The sequence below is a fragment of the Macaca thibetana genome, chromosome 4, assembly GCF_024542745.1.
Source record: "Macaca thibetana thibetana isolate TM-01 chromosome 4, ASM2454274v1, whole genome shotgun sequence".
Classification (NCBI taxonomy): Eukaryota; Metazoa; Chordata; class Mammalia; order Primates; family Cercopithecidae; genus Macaca; species Macaca thibetana.
Window position 1 is genome coordinate 39,615,903 of NC_065581.1, and position 19,411 is coordinate 39,635,313.

General features: G+C 39.1%; 3 protein-coding genes and 1 pseudogene across 4 annotated transcripts in view; 2 read left to right on the plus strand and 2 right to left on the minus strand.

Annotated features, from left to right (window-relative positions):
- BTBD9 (BTB domain containing 9) overlaps positions 1-19,411 on the minus strand; it is an 820,757-nt gene that overhangs the window by 592,786 nt on the left and 208,560 nt on the right. The window lies entirely within an intron of this gene.
- Positions 1-19,411, minus strand: part of GLO1 (glyoxalase I) — a 453,994-nt gene that overhangs the window by 77,603 nt on the left and 356,980 nt on the right. The gene's annotated exons all lie outside the window — the stretch shown is intronic.
- Positions 1-19,411, plus strand: part of DNAH8 (dynein axonemal heavy chain 8) — a 314,177-nt gene that overhangs the window by 28,544 nt on the left and 266,222 nt on the right. For both annotated transcript variants that reach the window (XM_050787538.1, XM_050787537.1), the window contains exons 9-11: positions 5,667-5,780; positions 11,594-11,701; positions 14,804-14,905. In XM_050787538.1, the coding sequence (XP_050643495.1) occupies positions 5,667-5,780; positions 11,594-11,701; positions 14,804-14,905 (324 nt within the window). The remainder of the gene's footprint in view (positions 1-5,666; positions 5,781-11,593; positions 11,702-14,803; positions 14,906-19,411) is intronic.
- On the plus strand, positions 16,044-17,799 carry LOC126952752 (dnaJ homolog subfamily C member 2-like; annotated as a pseudogene).

Sequence of the window (19,411 nt, forward strand, 5' to 3'; positions counted from 1 at the left end):
AATATGAATATTAATCACTTGTTATATTTGTTGGGTGAAGTAATTCACCATGACTCCTGGGCATCTCTGCACATTTTCACTATATATGAAAAGAATGCAAGGTCCATACTACTCTTTATCTGAACATCTCTCAGAGTTGTGTTTGCAGTGAGCAACCTTGAGGGGTCAGTTCACATGTACCCCAGACAAAGAGGAGAATTAGTTAACCGCTTACTGTAAAAAGGATACATTCCCCTAAACTCAATGTTCCTCACCTGTAACACAACCTATTGCAGGTGCAAGTATCAGTTTGTGGGTCATGGGGGAACAAACGCAACATAATGCTCATGCCAGTTGCTGTGATGTAATAAAATCCTTGTCTCTGACCCCAAATCTCATGTTTTCTCCCATCATCCATAAAACAGTAAAAGGCTAATGTATTAACTTCTAAGCAGGGTAAAATCCCAGACCCCCATATGGACCTTGACAATTACAGTGCAAACTTTTTCTTAGTCTGTGGCTTGTATTTTTTTTAAAACTTGAACACTTGAACTCATTTTACACTTATAGAAGAGTCAACCAGGATAGTACAGAGAGTTCCTGCCTGCTCTTCATCTAGCTTCCCCTAATGTAAACATCTTCAAATTATTGTACAATGATCAAAATGAAGGGATAACATTGGTACAATACTATTAAAGATGCTACACACAATTTGTATTTCTCCAGGTTTTCCACTTATGTATTTTTATCTGTTCTGGGATCCAATCCAGGATCCTATTTGCATTTGACTGTCATGTCTCTTTAGCCTCCTCCAATGGAACAGTTCCTTAGTCTATACTTGTATTTCATGACCTTGATACTTTTGAATAGTAATAGTCAGTTATTTAGAAGAATGTCCCTCAATTTGGGTTTGTCTGATGGTTTCTCATGAATACATTGAAGTTATGCATCTTTGGTAAGAATGCCAGAGTTGATGTGCTCTTCCCAGTATGACTTATCAGGGGGTACATTATATTGATGTGCCTTATTACTGTTGATTTAAAATTGGTCATTTAGTTAGGGTGGAATTTGCCAGGTCTCTGTACTGTACACGTATTGTATTTTGTGGAAGATAACCTTAAACTACATGAATAGCTTTCATAGATGGATCTTGACTGCGGCAGTTATTACTGTGGTATGCTAATGGTGGTTTTCTAGTTCCCTCATTCCTTCCACGTTTATTAATCAGAATTCTTATGTAAGAAAAAGTTGTCTCTTCTCTCATTGTAGTTATGTATTTGATCATTTATTTTCATTAATATAGCCTCATGGGTATTTATTTCATGCTTTCGGTTATAATTGAATACTATCATTATTTAGTTTGTTGCTCAAATTGTGTTTCCTCTTTGGCCATCGGGAAATCTTTCAGGTTGGCTCCTGTGTTTCCTTCTGATTCCCTTACTCTATTTGGACCACTTCTTTACTCTCTACCACTAGATAAATGCTGAAGGCTCATTTTGTATTTGTTCTGCCCTAGTCCTGAGATCAGCACTTCTCCAAGGAGCCTGGGTTTATTTTATTGGAGAGTAGTAATTAGGAACCGAAATCTGGGTGCTAGATGTGCTTTCTTATTGCTTATATTTTAATTTTTAAAAAATGGAATCATTTATAATGAATTTTTGTATTTAGTTGAAATAATTTTTTCAGCCTCTTATTGCTTTTGTCTTTCATGTATTGTTTAAAAAGACCTTCTTAAGAAGAATAAATTGGCTGGGCGTGGTGGCTCATGCCTGTAATCCGAGCACTTTGGGAGGCCGAGGTGGGTGGATCACCTGAAGTCAGAAGTTCGAGACCAGGCTGGCCAGCATGGCAAAACCCTGTCTCTGCTAAAAATACAAAAATTAGCCGGGAGTGGTGGCGCATGCCTGTAATCCCAGCTACTCAGGAGGCTGAGGAAGGAGAATTGCTTGAACCCGGGAGGTGGAGGTTGCAGTGAGCCGAGATCGTGCCACTGCACTCCAACCTGTGTGATGGGAGTGAGACTCCATCTCAATAAAGAAAAAAAAAGCAAAATTAAGGTTAACCTAAATTTAAAATAGAATTACCCTTTTCTTCTATTTCTAGGGTTTTATTTCTTTATGCTTTATTCTTCAGTTAACTTGGAATTTATTTGTGTGAATCATGTAAGATTTAATAGCAATGATAATAATAGCAGCTAACATTTATTGTGTGCTTACTATGTGCCAGGCATTATGTTCAGTATCTTACCTATAACATTTCATTTAATCCTCACATCAGCTGGATCAAATGGGTCTTATTATTATCTTCCCCATTTTGTATAAAGAACAGTGAGAGATTAAGTTTCTTGTTCAAGGTCACAGAGTTAGTAAGAGGGGAAGCAGGATATAGGTCATGCTCTTACCTCTTCAGCTAGCATTCTTTTTTCCAAATGGCTGGCTAATTTTCCCAGCACTGTTTGTCATTTTCTTTTTTCTTTTCTTGAGACGAAATCTCACTCTGTTACCCAAGCTGGAGTGCAGTGGCGCGATCTCGGATCACTGCAACCTCCACCTCCCAGGTTCAAGCAATCCTCCTGCCTCAGCCTCCCGAGTAGCTGGGACTACAGGCATGTGCCACCACGCCCAGCTAATTTTCTTATGTTTTAGTAGAGACAAGGTTTCGCTATGTTGGCCAGGCTGGTCTTGAACTCCTGATCTCGTGATCTGCCCACCTTGGCTGCCCAAAGTGCTGGGATTACCGGCATGACGCACCACACTCGGCCACTGTTTGCCATTTTCTTTTTTTTTTTTTTTTTGAGACGGAGTCTTGCTCAGTCGCCCAGGCTGGAATGCGGTGGCGTGATCTCGGCTCACTGCAAGCTCTGCCTCCTGGGTTCACGCCATTCTCCTGCCTCAGCCTCCCGAATAGCTGGGACTACAGGCGCCTGCTACTACGCCCGGCTAATTTTTTTGTATTGTTAATAGAGACGGGGTTTCACTGTGTTAGCCAGGATGGTCTCGATCTCCTGACCTCATAATCCACCTGTCTCGGCCTCCCAAAGTGCTGGGATTACAGGTGTGAGCCACCGCGCCTGGCCTTCATTTTCTTGTAATCATCATAATTTTTGCACGTCTACTCTTTGTTCTTCTTTTCCAGATTTGTCTTAACAATTCATGTATTTTCATCCTTTGGTATACATTTTGAAATAAGTTTATACAGTTTTTTTCTCCAGAATACCAAATTTTGAGACTTAGTTTTATATTTTTTTGAAATGTATGTAAATGGAGTCATATCATATATTCTGCAACCAGCTTTTACTCAACATTATTTGTGAGAATTCATCATGTTAATGTGTGCATTATTATTCATTTGCTACCTTTGTTTTTATTGCTGTATCACATTCTGTTGCATGAATGCACCACAATTTATTTATCTATTATCCCAGAATGGACATTTGGATTGTTTCTAGTTTGGGGTTATTGCAAGCAGTGATTCAGTGAACATTCTTATTCATGTCTCCTGATGCACATGTGTGAGAATTTCTCTAAGGCATATCCCTAGGAGAGAATTTATGAATTTTTGGGTCAAAGGCATATACAATTTAAGCTCTTGGAGAGAGGTCTCTAATGATCTGCCATAGTGACCTTCAGACATTTTGTGTTAAAAATACTAATCTGTAGTCTTTAGAAAGGATACAAAGCAAATGTGGTAGCAAATCTATGAATGACATTGAGGAGGGCGGGAAAGAAATATATTGGATGACAATGTAAAGATCCAAGAAGGTCTTCAGTGGTAAGAGTGGGGGTGCCATACTGATATCCCAACTTCTTTGTTGGATGGGTTTGTTGACAAACTGTTTGGCTCCCATTATTTTTTTAACATGGTTTTGTTCAGAGCATGTTATTTCTGTTTTTGCTGGGTAGACTTCTCCATTTCATGCTCTCTTCATCTCTGACCAGTTCTCAAACAGGCACTTGATTTTATCATCCCTAGTATGTTAAGAATGGTCAGTTAATAGTAAGATAACATTTATTAAGACTACGTTAAAAATCCTGAAAGAATTTGAAAGAGAGAAATTGATCAACTTTGGATAAAGACTTAACAGTTTTAGTCGAATCCGTCGATAGAATGATATTACTGATACAAGTCAACTTGATCCTAGGCTGCTTTATGAGAGATGTAGTTTCCAGAAAAAAGGAAGGTGATGTTTTGGCTCTTCTCAGCATTGGCCAGATCACACTGAGGGCTTCCTTTCATTCCTGAAGCATGTGTGTTTAGAGTGATGTTGTGTGCGTCCAGAGTAGAAAGGCCAAGAGGTTGAAGCTATTAAGACCATGTCCTTGGAACCAACCCCAAAGCTCATCAATGATAGACTGGATAAAGAAAATGTGGCACATATACACTATGTGGCTATAAAAGGGAATGAGATCATATCCTATGCAGGGACCTGGATGAAGCTGGAAGCCATTATCCTCAGCAAACTAACATAGGAACAGAAAACCAAACACCACATGTTCTCACTCATAAGTGGGAGTTGAAAAATGAGAACACATGGACACAGGGAGGGGAACATCACACACCGGAACCTGTCAGGGGTCAGCGGGGAAAGGGGAGGGGGAGCATTAGGACAAATAGCTAATGCACGTGGGGCTTAAAACCCAGATGAGGGGTTGATAGGGGCAGCAAACCACCATGGCACATATATACTATGTAACAAAGCCTACGTGTTCTAAAGTAAAAAAAAAAGACCATGTCTTATTAAATGACTAAAGGCACAGAGAGTGCTCATCTTTGAATAAAAGACTTAGTGATGATATGGTAAATGACTTCAAACATTTGAAGGGATGCTGTGTGTTCACTAGGCTCCATTATGCAAAACTATACAAATGAGCAGAGATTGCAGGAAGATAGATTTTTCTTCTCAAAATAAAGAAGAACATTCTCATAATCAGTTATTTAAGCAGGTACTATTTCATGACCACTTACAAGAAACTGTTGATTTCAGATTGCCTTCACTTTGCTAGTAAGGTTTTGTTTTGAATAATGTTCTGTTTTTTGTTTTTGTTTTGTTTTGTTTTGTTTTTTGAGACAAAGTCTCACTCTGTTGCCCGGGCTGGAGTGCAGTGGTGTGATCTCGGCTCGCTGCCAGCTCTGCCTCCCGAGTTCACGCCATTCTCCTGCCTCAGACTCCTGAGTAGCGGGGCCAACAGGCGCCCGCCACCACGCCCAGCTAATTTTTTGTATTTTTAGTAGAGACGGGGTTTCACTGTGTTAGCCAGGATGGTCTCGATCTCCCGACCTCGTGATCTGCCTGCCTTGGCCTCCCAAAGTGCTGGAATTACAGGTGTGAGCCACCAGGCCCGGCCATGATGTTCTGTTTTAATAACTTGACCCGTTCTTGAAGACCCAGAGTAATATAATGTCACAAATAATTACCCTGGAAAAGTCATTCCTCACAGAAGCAGGTCCAGTTCAAGCCTACAGACAGAATTTTAATTATAAACAGAATGAGTCTTCAGTTTTAGTAAATCATTTAAGGTGCTTATATAACTTTGTCTTAAGTATTATAAGAAAAATATATATTAATTACCCTTAAATATCTACCATTTTAGTATATGTATGATTGGGAAGACTGAATTTCTTGAGTAAACTTTAGCACACTGATATATTTGGATGTTTCATAGAATTCTTATACATTTTTTTCTTAGAATTGGCGTGATTTGGATGCAAGAATCACTGATACAGCAAATGAATCCAAAGATAATGTCAGATATTTGTATACTTTGGAAAAAGTGTGTCAACCTCTCTATAACCATGACCTAGTAAGTATGCTTTTAAAGTACAGTTTTGAACTGAGTGCAATGGCTCGCACCTGTAAGTCTAGCTGCTCAGAAGGCTGAGGTGGAAGGATCGCTTGAGCCCAGGAGCGCAAGTCTGCAGTGAGCTATGATTGTGCCACTGCATTCCAGCCTGAGTGACAGAGCAAGAAGACCCCCATCTCTAAAAAAAAAAAAAAGTACAATTTAAGAAATTGACTTGTATAATTAATACATTAAAAATCTTTTAATATGTATATGTTGGGGAAAAACATCCTTCCAAAAGTTATTTAAAATATATATTTTCCTCTTATATATTTATGAAGAATGATAAACTATATTTAATATTTTAACCCATATTTAAATATATAGTGAATCATTAGTATAATATGAAATAAGCAAGGCAAATATTAATGTATTATTTACCCTTTGCTGCATAACAAATTACCTCAGAACTGAGTGGCTTAAAAACAGTGAGCATTCATCATGTCAGAGCTTCTGTGGCTCAGGAATCCAGGCAAGGCATAGCTAAGAGCTTCTGCTTCAAGTCTTTCATGAGGTTGCCCAGAGGCTAAGTGGGACTGTGGACTCATCTGAAGTCGGGGAGGCTGACTGGGGAGAGTCTTCTTCTCAGCTCACTCATGTGGTTATTGGCAGGCCCCAGTCCCTAGCCACATGGGCCTCTCCACCTGGCAACTTGCTTCCCTTGGGGTGAGTGATCCAAGAGTGAGCAGGAGAATGAGAGAACACCCAAGTTAGAATCCACCTTCTTTTTGTAACCTAATCTCTGAAGTGACAGCCCATCATTTCTGTTGTATTCTATTGACTAGAAGCAAGTGAGTCTGGTTCATTCTGGGCAGGTAGGGGGTATACAAGGGTGTGAGTACTATGTGGGTGAGCATCACTGGGGCCATCTTCGGGGCTGCCTATCAAGGTAGATATTTCCCAGTTTACAGATTAGGAAACCAAACTCATCATGGTGTAGTGATTTTGCCAGCATCGCTCAACTAATCAGGGATGCAGGACGGAACCCATCTTCTAACTTCTAGCCTATTCTTCTCATAATATTTCCATAGAGATCCTTTAAAGAACATGTTAGCACTACCATTTGCTTTTATTTTTTAAAAGTTTATATTAACTTCAAATTTATAATCTGGTATTTCATAGTATTTCATATAAAATATGAAAATTAAAAAAACTCTATCCTTTATTTAATAGAAGGAGAATTCAAGGAAGCTAGTAGTTGTTGAGAACTTAGGGCAGGATTTCCCCATTTTGCCTGGATGTTACTTCTTTTGTAAATCACTTGTAGGCAGGAGGGTTAACCAGACAGCTGCATTTTTAAAGATGTTCCCAGGCTTGAGAATCCTTGACCTTTTGTTATAGGCATTGGGCTACATGCTTTGCATATGTTTTCATTCTGTATGCGCAACGACCCTCATTTCAAAGATTAGGAAACTGAGTTTGAGCATTTCTATGATGATCCGTGGTGGGACCAAATTTGAATCTAGCTGTCTCTAGCATTATGGGTCGTATTATTTTTCCATTTTACTATGTTGCTTCTTCAAGGTATTCTCTAAGTTAAAATGCTTCCTCTTCCCTTCCCCTGCTCCCACCACCCTGGGATGGAGTCTCTCTCTGTCGCCCAGGATGGAGTGCAGTGGCGCCATCTCTGTTCACTGCAACCTCCGCCTCCCAGGTTCAAGCAATTCTCCTGACTCAGCCTCCTGAGTAGCTGGGAAAGGTGCCACCATGTGCGTGCCACCATGCCCAGCTAATTTTTGTATTTTTAGTAGAGACAAGGTTTCGCCATGTTGGCCAGGCTGGTCTCAAACTCCCAACCTCAAGTGACCCGCCCGCCTCCGCCTCTCAAAGTGCTGGGATTACAGGCGTGAGCCACCGTGCCCAGCCCAATGCTTTCAAATTAATTTAATTTGTGTCTGATATCTGTATTCAGTATTCTTCACTCTAATTTTTTAAGAAGTAGTCAAATCTTCCATATAGGTGGCAGCACTGGCCACATGGTTTTGTTGACCAACCTTCTTGGGTCAATGCAGGTTTCATCCTAGAGGCAGGGAGAAGGAAAGACATTATGGCCTGTATCACTTAGAGTTGGAGAAGAAGGTGTAGAGGCAGTTCATAATCATTCCAAGAGCGTGTTAGTAGTCAAGAAGTCTAATATGAAAGGGGAGGGAAAAATGTCGGTTGAGAGTCTTGGACAAGTGCATTTCTTACTGCCGTGAGGAATCCATCATCCGTCAAGGAGCACCAAGAGACGGGACAGGAAGACCTTAGAAAGCAGGGTCTTTTAATTGAGTCCATAAAGAGATTGTAGATTTTATTTAAAACTTATTAGTGTTATTTGCAAATAATTATGACTGTTTAAAAAATCACAGCTTTATTTTAGATTCAGGGGTACATGTGCAGGTTTGTTACATGGGTATATGACATGATGCTGAGGTTTGGGGTATGGATCCTGTCACCCAGGTAGTGAGTACAGTACACAAGAGGAAGTTTTTCAGCTCACATCTCTCTCCCTTCCTCCCCACCAAGAATTATGACTTTCTTAAACTTCATTCTTCTCATTTTTAGCCCTGCTACTAGTAGCTGGACTTGTGTTGTGAACCTTCATAAAATTTGTTTAATATAAGAACATTTATATCATTTCTTAGGTATTTCTGTGCACATGACACCAAGTAAAGAAAATTAAATTGTATGGTGTTGGAGAAATGGGGCCGTTGCTTGGCTTACTTGGTAGCTCGATGACTTAATTCCCCAACTTTACAATACGAGCAATTAAAATTTCTGTCCAAGAAGAATTAAAATTATTACATGTCACAAGCATTTCGGATTGCTCACAAGATTTGAAGATGCAAATATGAAATACACATAATACCTAAAGTCTACTCCAGGGTTACTGCAAGTAGCTCTTGATGTGAAAAATAATAGAGGAAGTGACTATGGCACAATGTTCACACTTGTCAAATCTGGTGATGGGAGTAGGTGGTCATTATATTATTCTCTGTACTTTTCTATATATTTAAAGCTTTTCAGTATAAAAAGTAAACTCGAAAGAAAGATAGAATACTCTTTATTGCTATCAAGACTCCAAATTTTAAAGTATACTGATTTCAACTTCTTGATTCAAAAGACTTGTTTTAATTCATATAATTTAAAAATCATTTAGTTCTTATGTTTTTTTCATCCTAGTAATTTTAAAAAACTTTGTTCGATTACTCTAACCATGGATGTACCTTATTATTGTTATTTTGTTGTTGTTGAGCTTTTTATATTCTCTCATGTAGGAAGGTTTCAAGCATTACCTTTAGAAATGACAGAAGTACTAATAGTATTGAGTCATATAATTGCTTCCCACTCATACACCCACTGTATCTGTACTTTCAACAACTCCTTTTCCCCCTCATTTTCTTTATTCTGATTAAAAGTAACCAGCAATTGCTGTTTAGTTCATAACTGTCATTTGGGTAGGAAAAGTGCAGGGGATTCATACTTCCATTTCTGGTTCATAAGTTTTATGTATGTTTCATTTTTTTTTATCACCCTGGTATTGTGCTTTAGGCATATCTTACTATTATATGTTTCACATATAAGATATCTGAACACTGTGTATACATGGACAACAGCAGTGCACTCAAGGAGCTACTATTATAAATAATGATGTTTAAAGTTCAGATGAAGGACATTTTCCTGAAGGACCCATTTGATGCCATCCCTGAGCCCTCTTTATTGGAGTTTAGTGGTCTTTGTAGACATGACTTAGCAAAAGTGGAAGGGACTCCTTCTAGGCATATTTTTATTAGGATCTTTTTGATCTACAGATACCATATATAATAGGGATTCTGACATACAAGGTTAACTATAAAGTAATGATGTTAATTTCCGTAAGCCACATAAAACTGATTTAATTATTCTGTAGTGACACCCCACGTCTAGGACATACCATACACTAATCAGTAGTTGTTTTTCTTGGCTGTATTTCTTCCATTGCCAATAAAAAAAGTCTTATATATTTTATCTTGTCCCATCAATTAAAAAGAAATTTCCTTGAAGGCAGGGATGCCATTGGCTTTGTCTGTTCTTCCGTAGTGATTTGCATCATGGTTACAAGCAGGGTCTCAGAATCTCCACTAGGTAACTTGCAGCTGCTGGATCTTAGGCAAGGGACTTAACGTCTCTACCTCTCTGTTTTCTCATTTGCAAAATGGGAACAGTGATAATGCTTTATTTCACTCGCGTCCATGTGAAGAGACCACCAAACAGGCTTTGTGTGAGCAATAAAACTTTTTAATCACCTGGGTGCAGGTGGGCTGAGTCCGAAAAGAGAGTCAGCAAAAGGAGATGGGGGGGGACATTTTATAAGATTTGGGTGGGTAGTGGAAAATTACAGTCAAAGGGGGTTGTTCTCCGGTGGGTAGGGCGGGGGTCACAAGGTGCTCAGTGGGGGAGCTTTTGAGCCAGGATGAGCCAGGAGAAGGAATTTCACAAGGTAATGTCATCAGTTAAGGCAGGAACAGGCCATTTTCACTTCTTTTGTGGTTCTTCAGTTACTTCAGGCCATCTGGATGTATATACATGCATGTCACAGGGGATATGATGGCTTAGCTTGGGCTCAGAGGCCTGACACTTTATTTTACAGATTCTAAGACATTTTTTCACATTTTAGTATCTCTGAACTTAGGACATACTTTAGTCAGTTAGGTTTTATGAATCATTGTGGTTGTGACTTGATACTACCTTAAATTATTAGTTCTGTCCTTGAGGGTGTGTTTTTTTTGTTTTGTTTTGTTTTTGATTTTGGTACCATTCGTATGAATTCAGACTGCAGTTGAGTACCTGTGCATACATTCTCAAAGAAGCTTGGTTTCTTTCCTCCTCCTGGTAGTATGTACATTTTGTTTCTCTCTTTTTCTCCATGGTTGGTTTATTTCATGCTTACCTTAACAGGGAGGGCCCACTGGTGGCCTAGTATTGTGTAGGAGTTAGATTCCTCATCTTGGGTGTCTTTTTTCTTTCTCAATAGCACAGAAAATAATGGTGCAGTGTTACAATCAGTGATGTTTTATATCTGATGTAATCAAACCTACCTTTCATGGTTGTTGTCAGCATATCTTAGGATAACATGCTAATGCTCTTAGCCTGGAATATAGTAAGCATTCAGTTTATGTTTGCGATTGTTTTATATCCTTGTTGTTCCTGTTCTGCTTTGCTCTATCTTGTTCTACTTGTTTTACTTGTTTGTGTTTATCTCTTCCACTCTGCTGTGAGCTACTCACGAATAGGTTTGGATTTCTTCCAGTATCTTCAGAGCCTAATGGCACTTGGTAGGATTGCTAAAAGGTGAACTGAGTTGCATAAAAGAAAGTGAATGCTAGTCTGATTTCTATTTTAGCTACGTTTCTGACCATAAGAAAGTCACTTTACCCCTCAAGGTATCAGTTTCTTCACCTTTAAAAAGAGCAGAATGAACTATTAACCTTAAAATTGCTCTCACCTCTAAAATTTAATTTTAGATAAACTTTTAAGTGCAGATTTACAGAAAAGTTGCAATGATAGCACAGAATTCTCTTTACCCAGTTTCTCCTGTTAACATCTTGTATTACCTTTGTTTGTCAAAACTAATGTCCTATTATCTGTTCCAGGGTCTAGTCTAGAATACTGCATTGCATTTAGTAAAATTTGATTTTAAGATAAAAATGCTGTACTATTTTGTGCATGTTTAGAGTTTTGAGTATTATAGAATATTGGTTATTAAAACTATATGCATATGATGGAATTCACTTAATTTGTTTCAATGTTAGGTTTCCATGGCACATGGAATACAAAATTTGATTAATGCCATCAGAATGATTCACGGCGTGTCAAGGTATTATAATACCTCAGAGAGAATGACCTCATTGTTTATCAAGGTAAGTTTCTATGGGAGGAAATTACATGTCATCCTGTGAAAAAGTTAGCAAATCTTTCCTTCTGAGCCCTAGGAAGGGAACTGGGAAGCCTGAGCGCCTCTCAGAGTTTTAGTACTTCCAGTGGGCAAGAAGAGAAAGGTGCTGACTGGACTCGGTTGTACTTAATTGAAGGGAGTAATTGGTACTTTTCTGTTTATCAGGTGTAAGCCCCAATACTTAAAGAAAATGTGCCTGGTGGCTTTTTAATTTATTCATTTCAAATAGTTTTGATTCTACCCAAGAGATAGGAGTGTGTTTACTATTAACAGTGCTTCTTTAGCTACTCCCATCAGCACTATATTTTGTGTAAAATCTTCCTGTGTAGCACCACATGGTTAATTATTTAAAATAATTTGAAAAATTACTCAAGCAACACATGAGACCAGGCGTGGTGGCTCAGGCTGTAATCCCAGCGCTTTGGGAAGCCAAGGTGGGAGGATCGCTGGAGCTCATGAGTTTGAGACCAACCTGGGCAACATAGGGGGACCCTGGCTCTACAAAAAAAATGTTTTAAAGTTAGCTGGGCATGGTGGTGTGTGCCTGTAGTCCTGGCTATTCCAGAGGCTGACGCAGGAGGATCCCTTGAGCCTGGGAGTTCAAGAATGTGGTAAGCTGTGATCACACCATGGCACTCCAGCCTGGGCAAGAGAGTAAGACCCTGTCTCAAAAAACAAACAAACAAACAAAAGACCCAACAACAGGAAAAAAACCCCACATGAATAGAATTTATTTCTAAATTATTCAAGCACAACTAAATATATAAAGTCACAGTCACATTTTAAGTTTTTTTTAAAAAGCAAAGTATAGGTTTAATCACTATGTCCTAAATACGACAAGACTCTCAGAATCCTTCCTCTTTACCAGTCTCTCTCATTCTTGCCATATATGTCCCACATTGAGATCATTTTTAGTTCTGAGAAAGATTCTTTGCTTGGCTTCTGAATCTTCTGGTAGGCCCATCTGTGCACTTTCTAGTAAAATCTAGTTTGAGCAGAGAACCCTGCTAAGTCAGTTTAGCAAGAACCACCCATTCTCGATATCTGATGACTCTAGATATCTGATCAGGTTTTCATTCTCCCCGACCCCCCAGGTGTTGTCCGATCACTTTGGCCTGTCTTGAGCAAGAATCCTGTTAGGTCAGTTTAGCCAAAATCCCCCTTACCTCTGATGTTTCCTCTTAATAATTTTCCACCCACTGACCCCCATCCTGCCCCTTGGCTGTACATTCCTGCTTGCCCACGCTGTGTTCAGAGTTGAGCGCAATCTCTCTTTCCCGCTGCAAGATCCCATTTCAGTGGTCCCTATACCTATCACAAGGGTCCTGAATAAAGTCTCTTGCTATGCAAGTATCACGAATACTTTTTTTTAACAGTTCCATATTATTCTTAACATTTTTTTCAACATTGTGAATCAACAAGTATTCAGACTAAAATCCAAGTATTGCTAATTTATTGATCGCCACTGTTTTGTGATTCCCACATCTTTTTCCTTCTTGGATTCATTATTTCTTTTGCTGAAAAAAGTTCTTTCAGAGAGGGTTTCAGGGTGGTGAACTTCCTGGATTTCTACATGTCTGAAAATCACTTTCATTTTGTGTGATCACTCAGATGCTGGTGTGACTTGGATTTTAAATTCGACATCATTGTCTCCTGGGAAGTTGAAGATATTGCTCGATCATTGTCTAGTATTCAATATTGTTGATGAGAAGCTTGGTGCTAATCTGATTCTTGTTTCCTTTGTAGGTAACTGGTTTTATTCTCCCAGGAATCTTTTAGGATTTTTTCTTTACCTTTGAATTTCTAAAATCTCAAACTTTTTCTTTTATATTTATCTCATTCTACACTTGCTGAGTTGTCTCAATCCAAAGACTTTCGTTTCTCTTTTTTTTTTTTATTTTGAGACGGAGTCTCGCTGTGTCACACAGGCTGGAGTGCAGTGGCGCGATCTTGGCTCACTGCAAGCTCTGCCTCCCGGGTTCATGCCATTCTCCTGCCTCAGCCTCCCAAGTAGCTGGGACTACAGGTGCTTGCCACCATGCCCGGCTAAGTTTTTGTATTTTTAGTAGAGACAGGATTTCACTGTGTTAGCCAGGATGGTCTCGATCTCCTGACCTCATGATCCGCCCGCCTCGGCCTCCCAAAGTGCTGGGATTACAGGCGTGGGCCACTGCACCTGACCTCCTTTCTCTTTATTCCTGGGAAACAATCCTCTTTTGCCTTGGATTATTCCTAGTTCACTGATATGGTTTGGATGTTTGTCCCCTCCAAATCTCATGTTGAAATGTGATCCTCAGTGTTGGAGATGGGGCCTGGCAGGAAGTGTCTGGGTCATGGGAGTAGATCCCTCATGAATGGTTTGGTGCCCTCCTTGTGGTAATGAGTTCGTGCAACAGCTGATTGTTTAAAAGATCCTGGCATCTCTCTCGCTTGCTGTCATACGAGGCCAGTTCCCACTTTGCTTTCGACCATGACTGTAAGCTTCCTGGGGCTGTCATCGGAAGCAGATGCCGGTGCTATGCTTCGTGTACAGCCTACAGAGCTGTGGGCCAAATAAACCTCTTTTCTCTATAAATTACCCGTTCTCAGGTGTTCCTTGATAGCAGTGTAAATGGACTAACACACCTACCCATTCAATTTATTCTCTCCCCTTGCATCTAACTTCCATTTCTCTTAATTTTTTTTCTTCCATCTTTGCCCTTTTCTGGCTCACTCATTTGCTCATTTTTGTGCCAATTGATGTTCAGTTCATCAATAGAATTTCTTTTAAAATTCTGAGAATGAAAATTCCAATTTCAAGTTCTCTAGTTTTTTTTAATGTTATTATTATTATTTTTTATTTTTAGAGACAGAGTCTCATTCTGTTTCCCAGGCTGGCCTTGAACTCCTGGGCTCAAGTGATCCACCCACCTTGGCCTCCCAAAGTGCTGGGATTACAGGCATGAGCCACTGCACTTGGCCCATAGGTTTACTCTTTATCATATTTTTATGCTTGTGGTTTGAAATTTATATATAAATATTTTTTCTCTTTTTACATATAATTATTTTGTACCTGTATTTATTTTAGGTAACAAATCAAATGGTAACAGCATGTAAAGCATATATTACTGATGGAGGATTAAACCATGTATGGGATCAGGAAACGCCAGTGGTACTAAAGAAAATTCAGGTTTGTAGAAGTACTTTTATTTTCATAAATTAAATCTTTTCCCATCCTGCCCAATTTTACTTTGTTTATTCACAAAATATGTTAACTGAAAAAACTTCCTGCAGAGTAGTGTTGAGAATATAAAAAGAATACAATTCTCATTATCTATTTCCCTTTATATTTAGTGCTTCTCTTAGGGTATAATTTAATTTTCATCTTCTCCATGGCTGCCTGTGTTAGACTCCTGTGTGCCATTTCATATGCTCTGGCCACTACATCTCATTCCAGCCCCTGTTGTAATTAAACTTTTTGCCTTTTTTTTGCACTGGTTAGGATTACCATGTATCCTTAAATAAACACGGTAGTAGTTGGCATCCTAATTTTGATCCTGGTTTAGAAGACAATGTTTCTAACATTTCCCCGATTTAGTTGGATGCTTTTGTAAGTTTTAAATATATCTTCGATCAGATTAGTTTAGTACCAAGATATATTTTTTAAAGTTATGAATGGGTTTTGAAAAATTGTCTTCTGCACATATTGATTGAGATGCTTATAGAATTTTGCTCCTCAGTCTGTTAATGTGATAGATGACATTTTTAGACTTTCTAAAACTGTCGTAACGTTTCTGGGATAAACTCAACTTGGTCATGGTGTAATTATCTTTTTAAAAGCCACTCAAGTTCAGTTTGCTACAGTTTTGTTTAGGATTTTCGGGAACTGTATTGGTGAGGGAGAGAGCCTATAATTTTCCTTTCTCATACTGACCTTGTCTGTGTTTTTGGCATTAATGTCTCAGAATGAATGGAGGGTGGGGGGAAGTATTCCTCCTTTTTCCATTTTCTGAAAAAGTTTGTATAGAATTAAAGTGACCTGCTTATTGAAAGTTGGAAAGAAATGGCCACAGCAAGAAGCCTCCTTCTGGAAGTGGTTATTGGTCATCTCTGTGTGCAGGTTCCCTGGTCTTCGTAGTGCCAAAGTGTGTGGCTTGAACAGGGAGGTCAAGTTTGAAAAGTATCGCAGTGCCCTCCACCCAGGATGGGAACCATTATTCCTGCAGGCCTGGTGCTGACTGCCATCCTGGCCAGGGCACTGCTATCACCCTTGCTCTGACCTCTGAACTGGAGGATAAGAAGAGGAAGAATTGCATTTCGTGTTTCTCATGCTGAAAACAGTGGATTCTAAGGACTGGAAGAATCAGGATCATTATGCAGGTCTTGGACTTAGCCATGTAAGATACAAAGCTACACAGAGACACATCAAAGCAGCTCATAAAGCAGTGGTTTTAAAACATCATGGAAAGCAGCCGGTGAACCAATAAAGGAAAGAGATAATGACTACTTCACTTGCATCACTAAAATTATAAAATGTATGACCCAGTGAAAAGAGGAGCATTTAACAGTGTAGATCATACATTTGGAAACTCAGTTCCTTCTAAAAGTGAAGCAAGGGACAGTTTCTTTGAAGTGTTTTTCCCACTATTCAAAAATAATTCCAGATGGTCAAAAAAAAGTTTCTAAACCTGGTGTTATGAATCCATCATTTTATTCCTTCTGGTGTAGTTTTTATGCTTGGACAGAATTTTCTTATTTAAATACAGAAGGAAGAAGGCAGAATATTGTGACAAGAGAGGGATTGAAAAGAAGAACAGAGCAACAAGAGCACAAAGAAAGAAAGAAGAAATGAATTGAAAACATTAGTTGATAATACACATAGCTGTGATACAAGGATAAAAAAATTCAAGGAAGAGAAAGCCAAGGTCAGGCGCAGTGGCTCATGCCTGCGCCACTTTGGGAGGCCGAGGAGGGTAGATCGCTTGAGCCCAGGAGCTCGAGACCAGCGTGGGCAACATGATGAAACCCTGTCTCTACAAAAAATTAGCCAGGGGTGTTGGTGCACACCTGTAATCCCAGCAACTTGGGAGGCTGAGGTGGGAGAATTGTTTGAGCCTGAGAGGCTGAGGCCGCAGTGAGGTGAGCCATGATCGCGCCACTGCACTCCAGCTTGGGTGACAGAGCAAGACTCTGTCTCAACATAAAGAAAAAAAAGAGAGAGAAAGCCAAGAAAGAAGCAAGATTGAAGAAGCAAGAGGCTACAGAAAAGCAAAGACAAGCTGAATTAAAAGCTGCTTGAATAGCTAAGGAGGAAGAAGAGGAAGTTAAACAACAAGTATTGTTGGCAAAGAAGGGAAAAGATATCCAGAAAAGAGTTGTTAAAAGGAAAAGACAAACCTTCAAAATTCAAGGAAGACCGGAAATCACTTTTTCTGACAATAAGTGGAAAAGGTGGAAGAAGTGGAAAAACTTTGTGATAGGCTTCAACTAGCAAGTTTACAGCATTTCAGTGAAATACCTCATCTACAAAAATCTAGGAATTGCTGCTCTGATAAAAACGGAAGAAATAAATGAGCCAATTAGAATGGAGAAAGAGGAAGGGGAGGCTTGTGTGTGTGACAAGCATCAAAGAATGCAGAGAAATCACCTGTCAAAGGTGGAAATGGCAGTAGAAATTGGTAAGAGGAGCATTGGTCTGCAGTTACTAATTAAAGCCACAGGCCCCTTTTCTGCGTGAACTAATTCAATATGGGAAGTTATTACCAATTATATGAACGCACATTGTTTTTTTGGAGTCAAGAGAACTTATTGGCAAAGAAAATTGAGCCTCTGAAAAATTGACCCTCATAAAAAAAAGACGACAAAAAAGGCTTTGGATAATTTTTAAAAGAACATGGAGTAGTCTCTCAAGTACATGAAGTAGGCCTCCTTCAGATGCACCTGAAAGATGAGGAAAAATAGAGGGAGCAGTGCCTGGCAAGACAAAAGAGGACCTCAAGAAATGATATAAAGAAGTTGTTGAGGTGGTAAAGGCGATGAAATGCCCAGGAACAACTGCTGAATGCAAATGGAGCCAAGAAATGACTTATGGACAGTCTTTGTTGTGTATGCATTTAAAAAATAAAACTGATAATTGGAGATGCTGAGCACCTTTTCAAATGCCTGCTGGCTATTTGTATGTTTCCTTTTGAGAAATGTCTTTTCAGGTCCTCTGCCCATTTTTTAAATATTTTTTTTTGAGATGGAGTCTCACTCTGTCACCCAGGCTGGAGTGCAGTGGCACGATCTCGGCTCACTGCAACCTCCACCTCCCAGGTTCAAGCGATTCTCCTGTCTCAGCCTCCTGAGTAGATGGGATTACAGATGCCTGACACCACGCCCAGTTAAGTTTTGTATTTTTAGTAGAGACAGGGTTTCACCATGTTGGCCAGGCTGGTCTTGAACTCCTGACCTCAAGTGATCCTCCTGCCTCAGTCTCCCAAAGTGTTGGGATCACAGGTGTGAGACACCATGCCTGGCCTCATTTGTTCATTTTAAAATCAGATTATTTATTTTCTTCCTATTGAGTTATTTGAGTTCCTTATATATTTTGGGAATAAACCTCTTATTAGATATATGGTTTGCAAATACTGTCTTCCAATCCGTAGGTTGTGTCTTCACTCTGTTTTCTTTTCTGTGCAAAAGCTTTATAGTTTGATACAATCTCATTTGTTATTTTTGCCTTTGTTTCCTGTACGTTTGGGGTCACATCCAAAAAATCAATGCCAAGTAGCTTTTCCCGACATTTTCCTCTAGTAATTTTAGAGTTTCAGGTCTTATCTTTACATTTTTAGTCAACTTTAGGTTGACTTTTGTATGTCATGTGAAACAATGGTTCAATTTTATTATTTTGCTTGTGGATATCCAGTTTTCCCAAGACCATTTATTGAAGAGACTGCCCTTTCCTCACTGTGCGTTCTTGGAACCTTTGTCAAAGATCAGTTGACCATAATGCATGGATTTATTTCTGGGTTCTCTATTCTGTTTCATTGGTCTATGTATCTGTTTTTATGTCAGTACCATGCTGTTTTGATTACTATAGCTTGGTAGTACATACAAATATACTACGGTATAAAATCAGGCAGTGTGATGCCTCCAGCTTTGCCAATTAAAAACCACAATGAAGTATCATCTCACACCTGTTAGAATGCCTACTACAGAAAAAGACGAAATGGTAACGAGTGTTGGTAGGAATGTAAATTAGTGTAGTCATTATGATACAAAGTATAGAGGTTCCCCCCAATATTAAAAATAGAACTACCATATGATCCAGCAATCTCATTTCTGGGTAAATATTTAAAGGAAATGATATAACTGTCTCAAAGAGATATCTGCATTCTTATATTCATTGCAACATTATTCACAATAGCCAAGATACGGAAACAACCTAAGTGCCTGTTAACAGATGAATGGGTAAAGAAAATGTGGTATATAGGGTATGTATGTATATATGTATGCATTTGTATGTGTGTGTGTATGGATACATATATATAATGGAATATTATTCAGTCTTTACAAAGAAGGAAATATTGTCATTTTTGACAACACGGCTGAACTTTATTTCATTATGCTAAGTGAAATAAGCCAGACACAGAAAGACAAATACTGCCTTTTTTCATCTATATGTGGAATCTAAAAAAGTCAAGCTCTTAGAAGC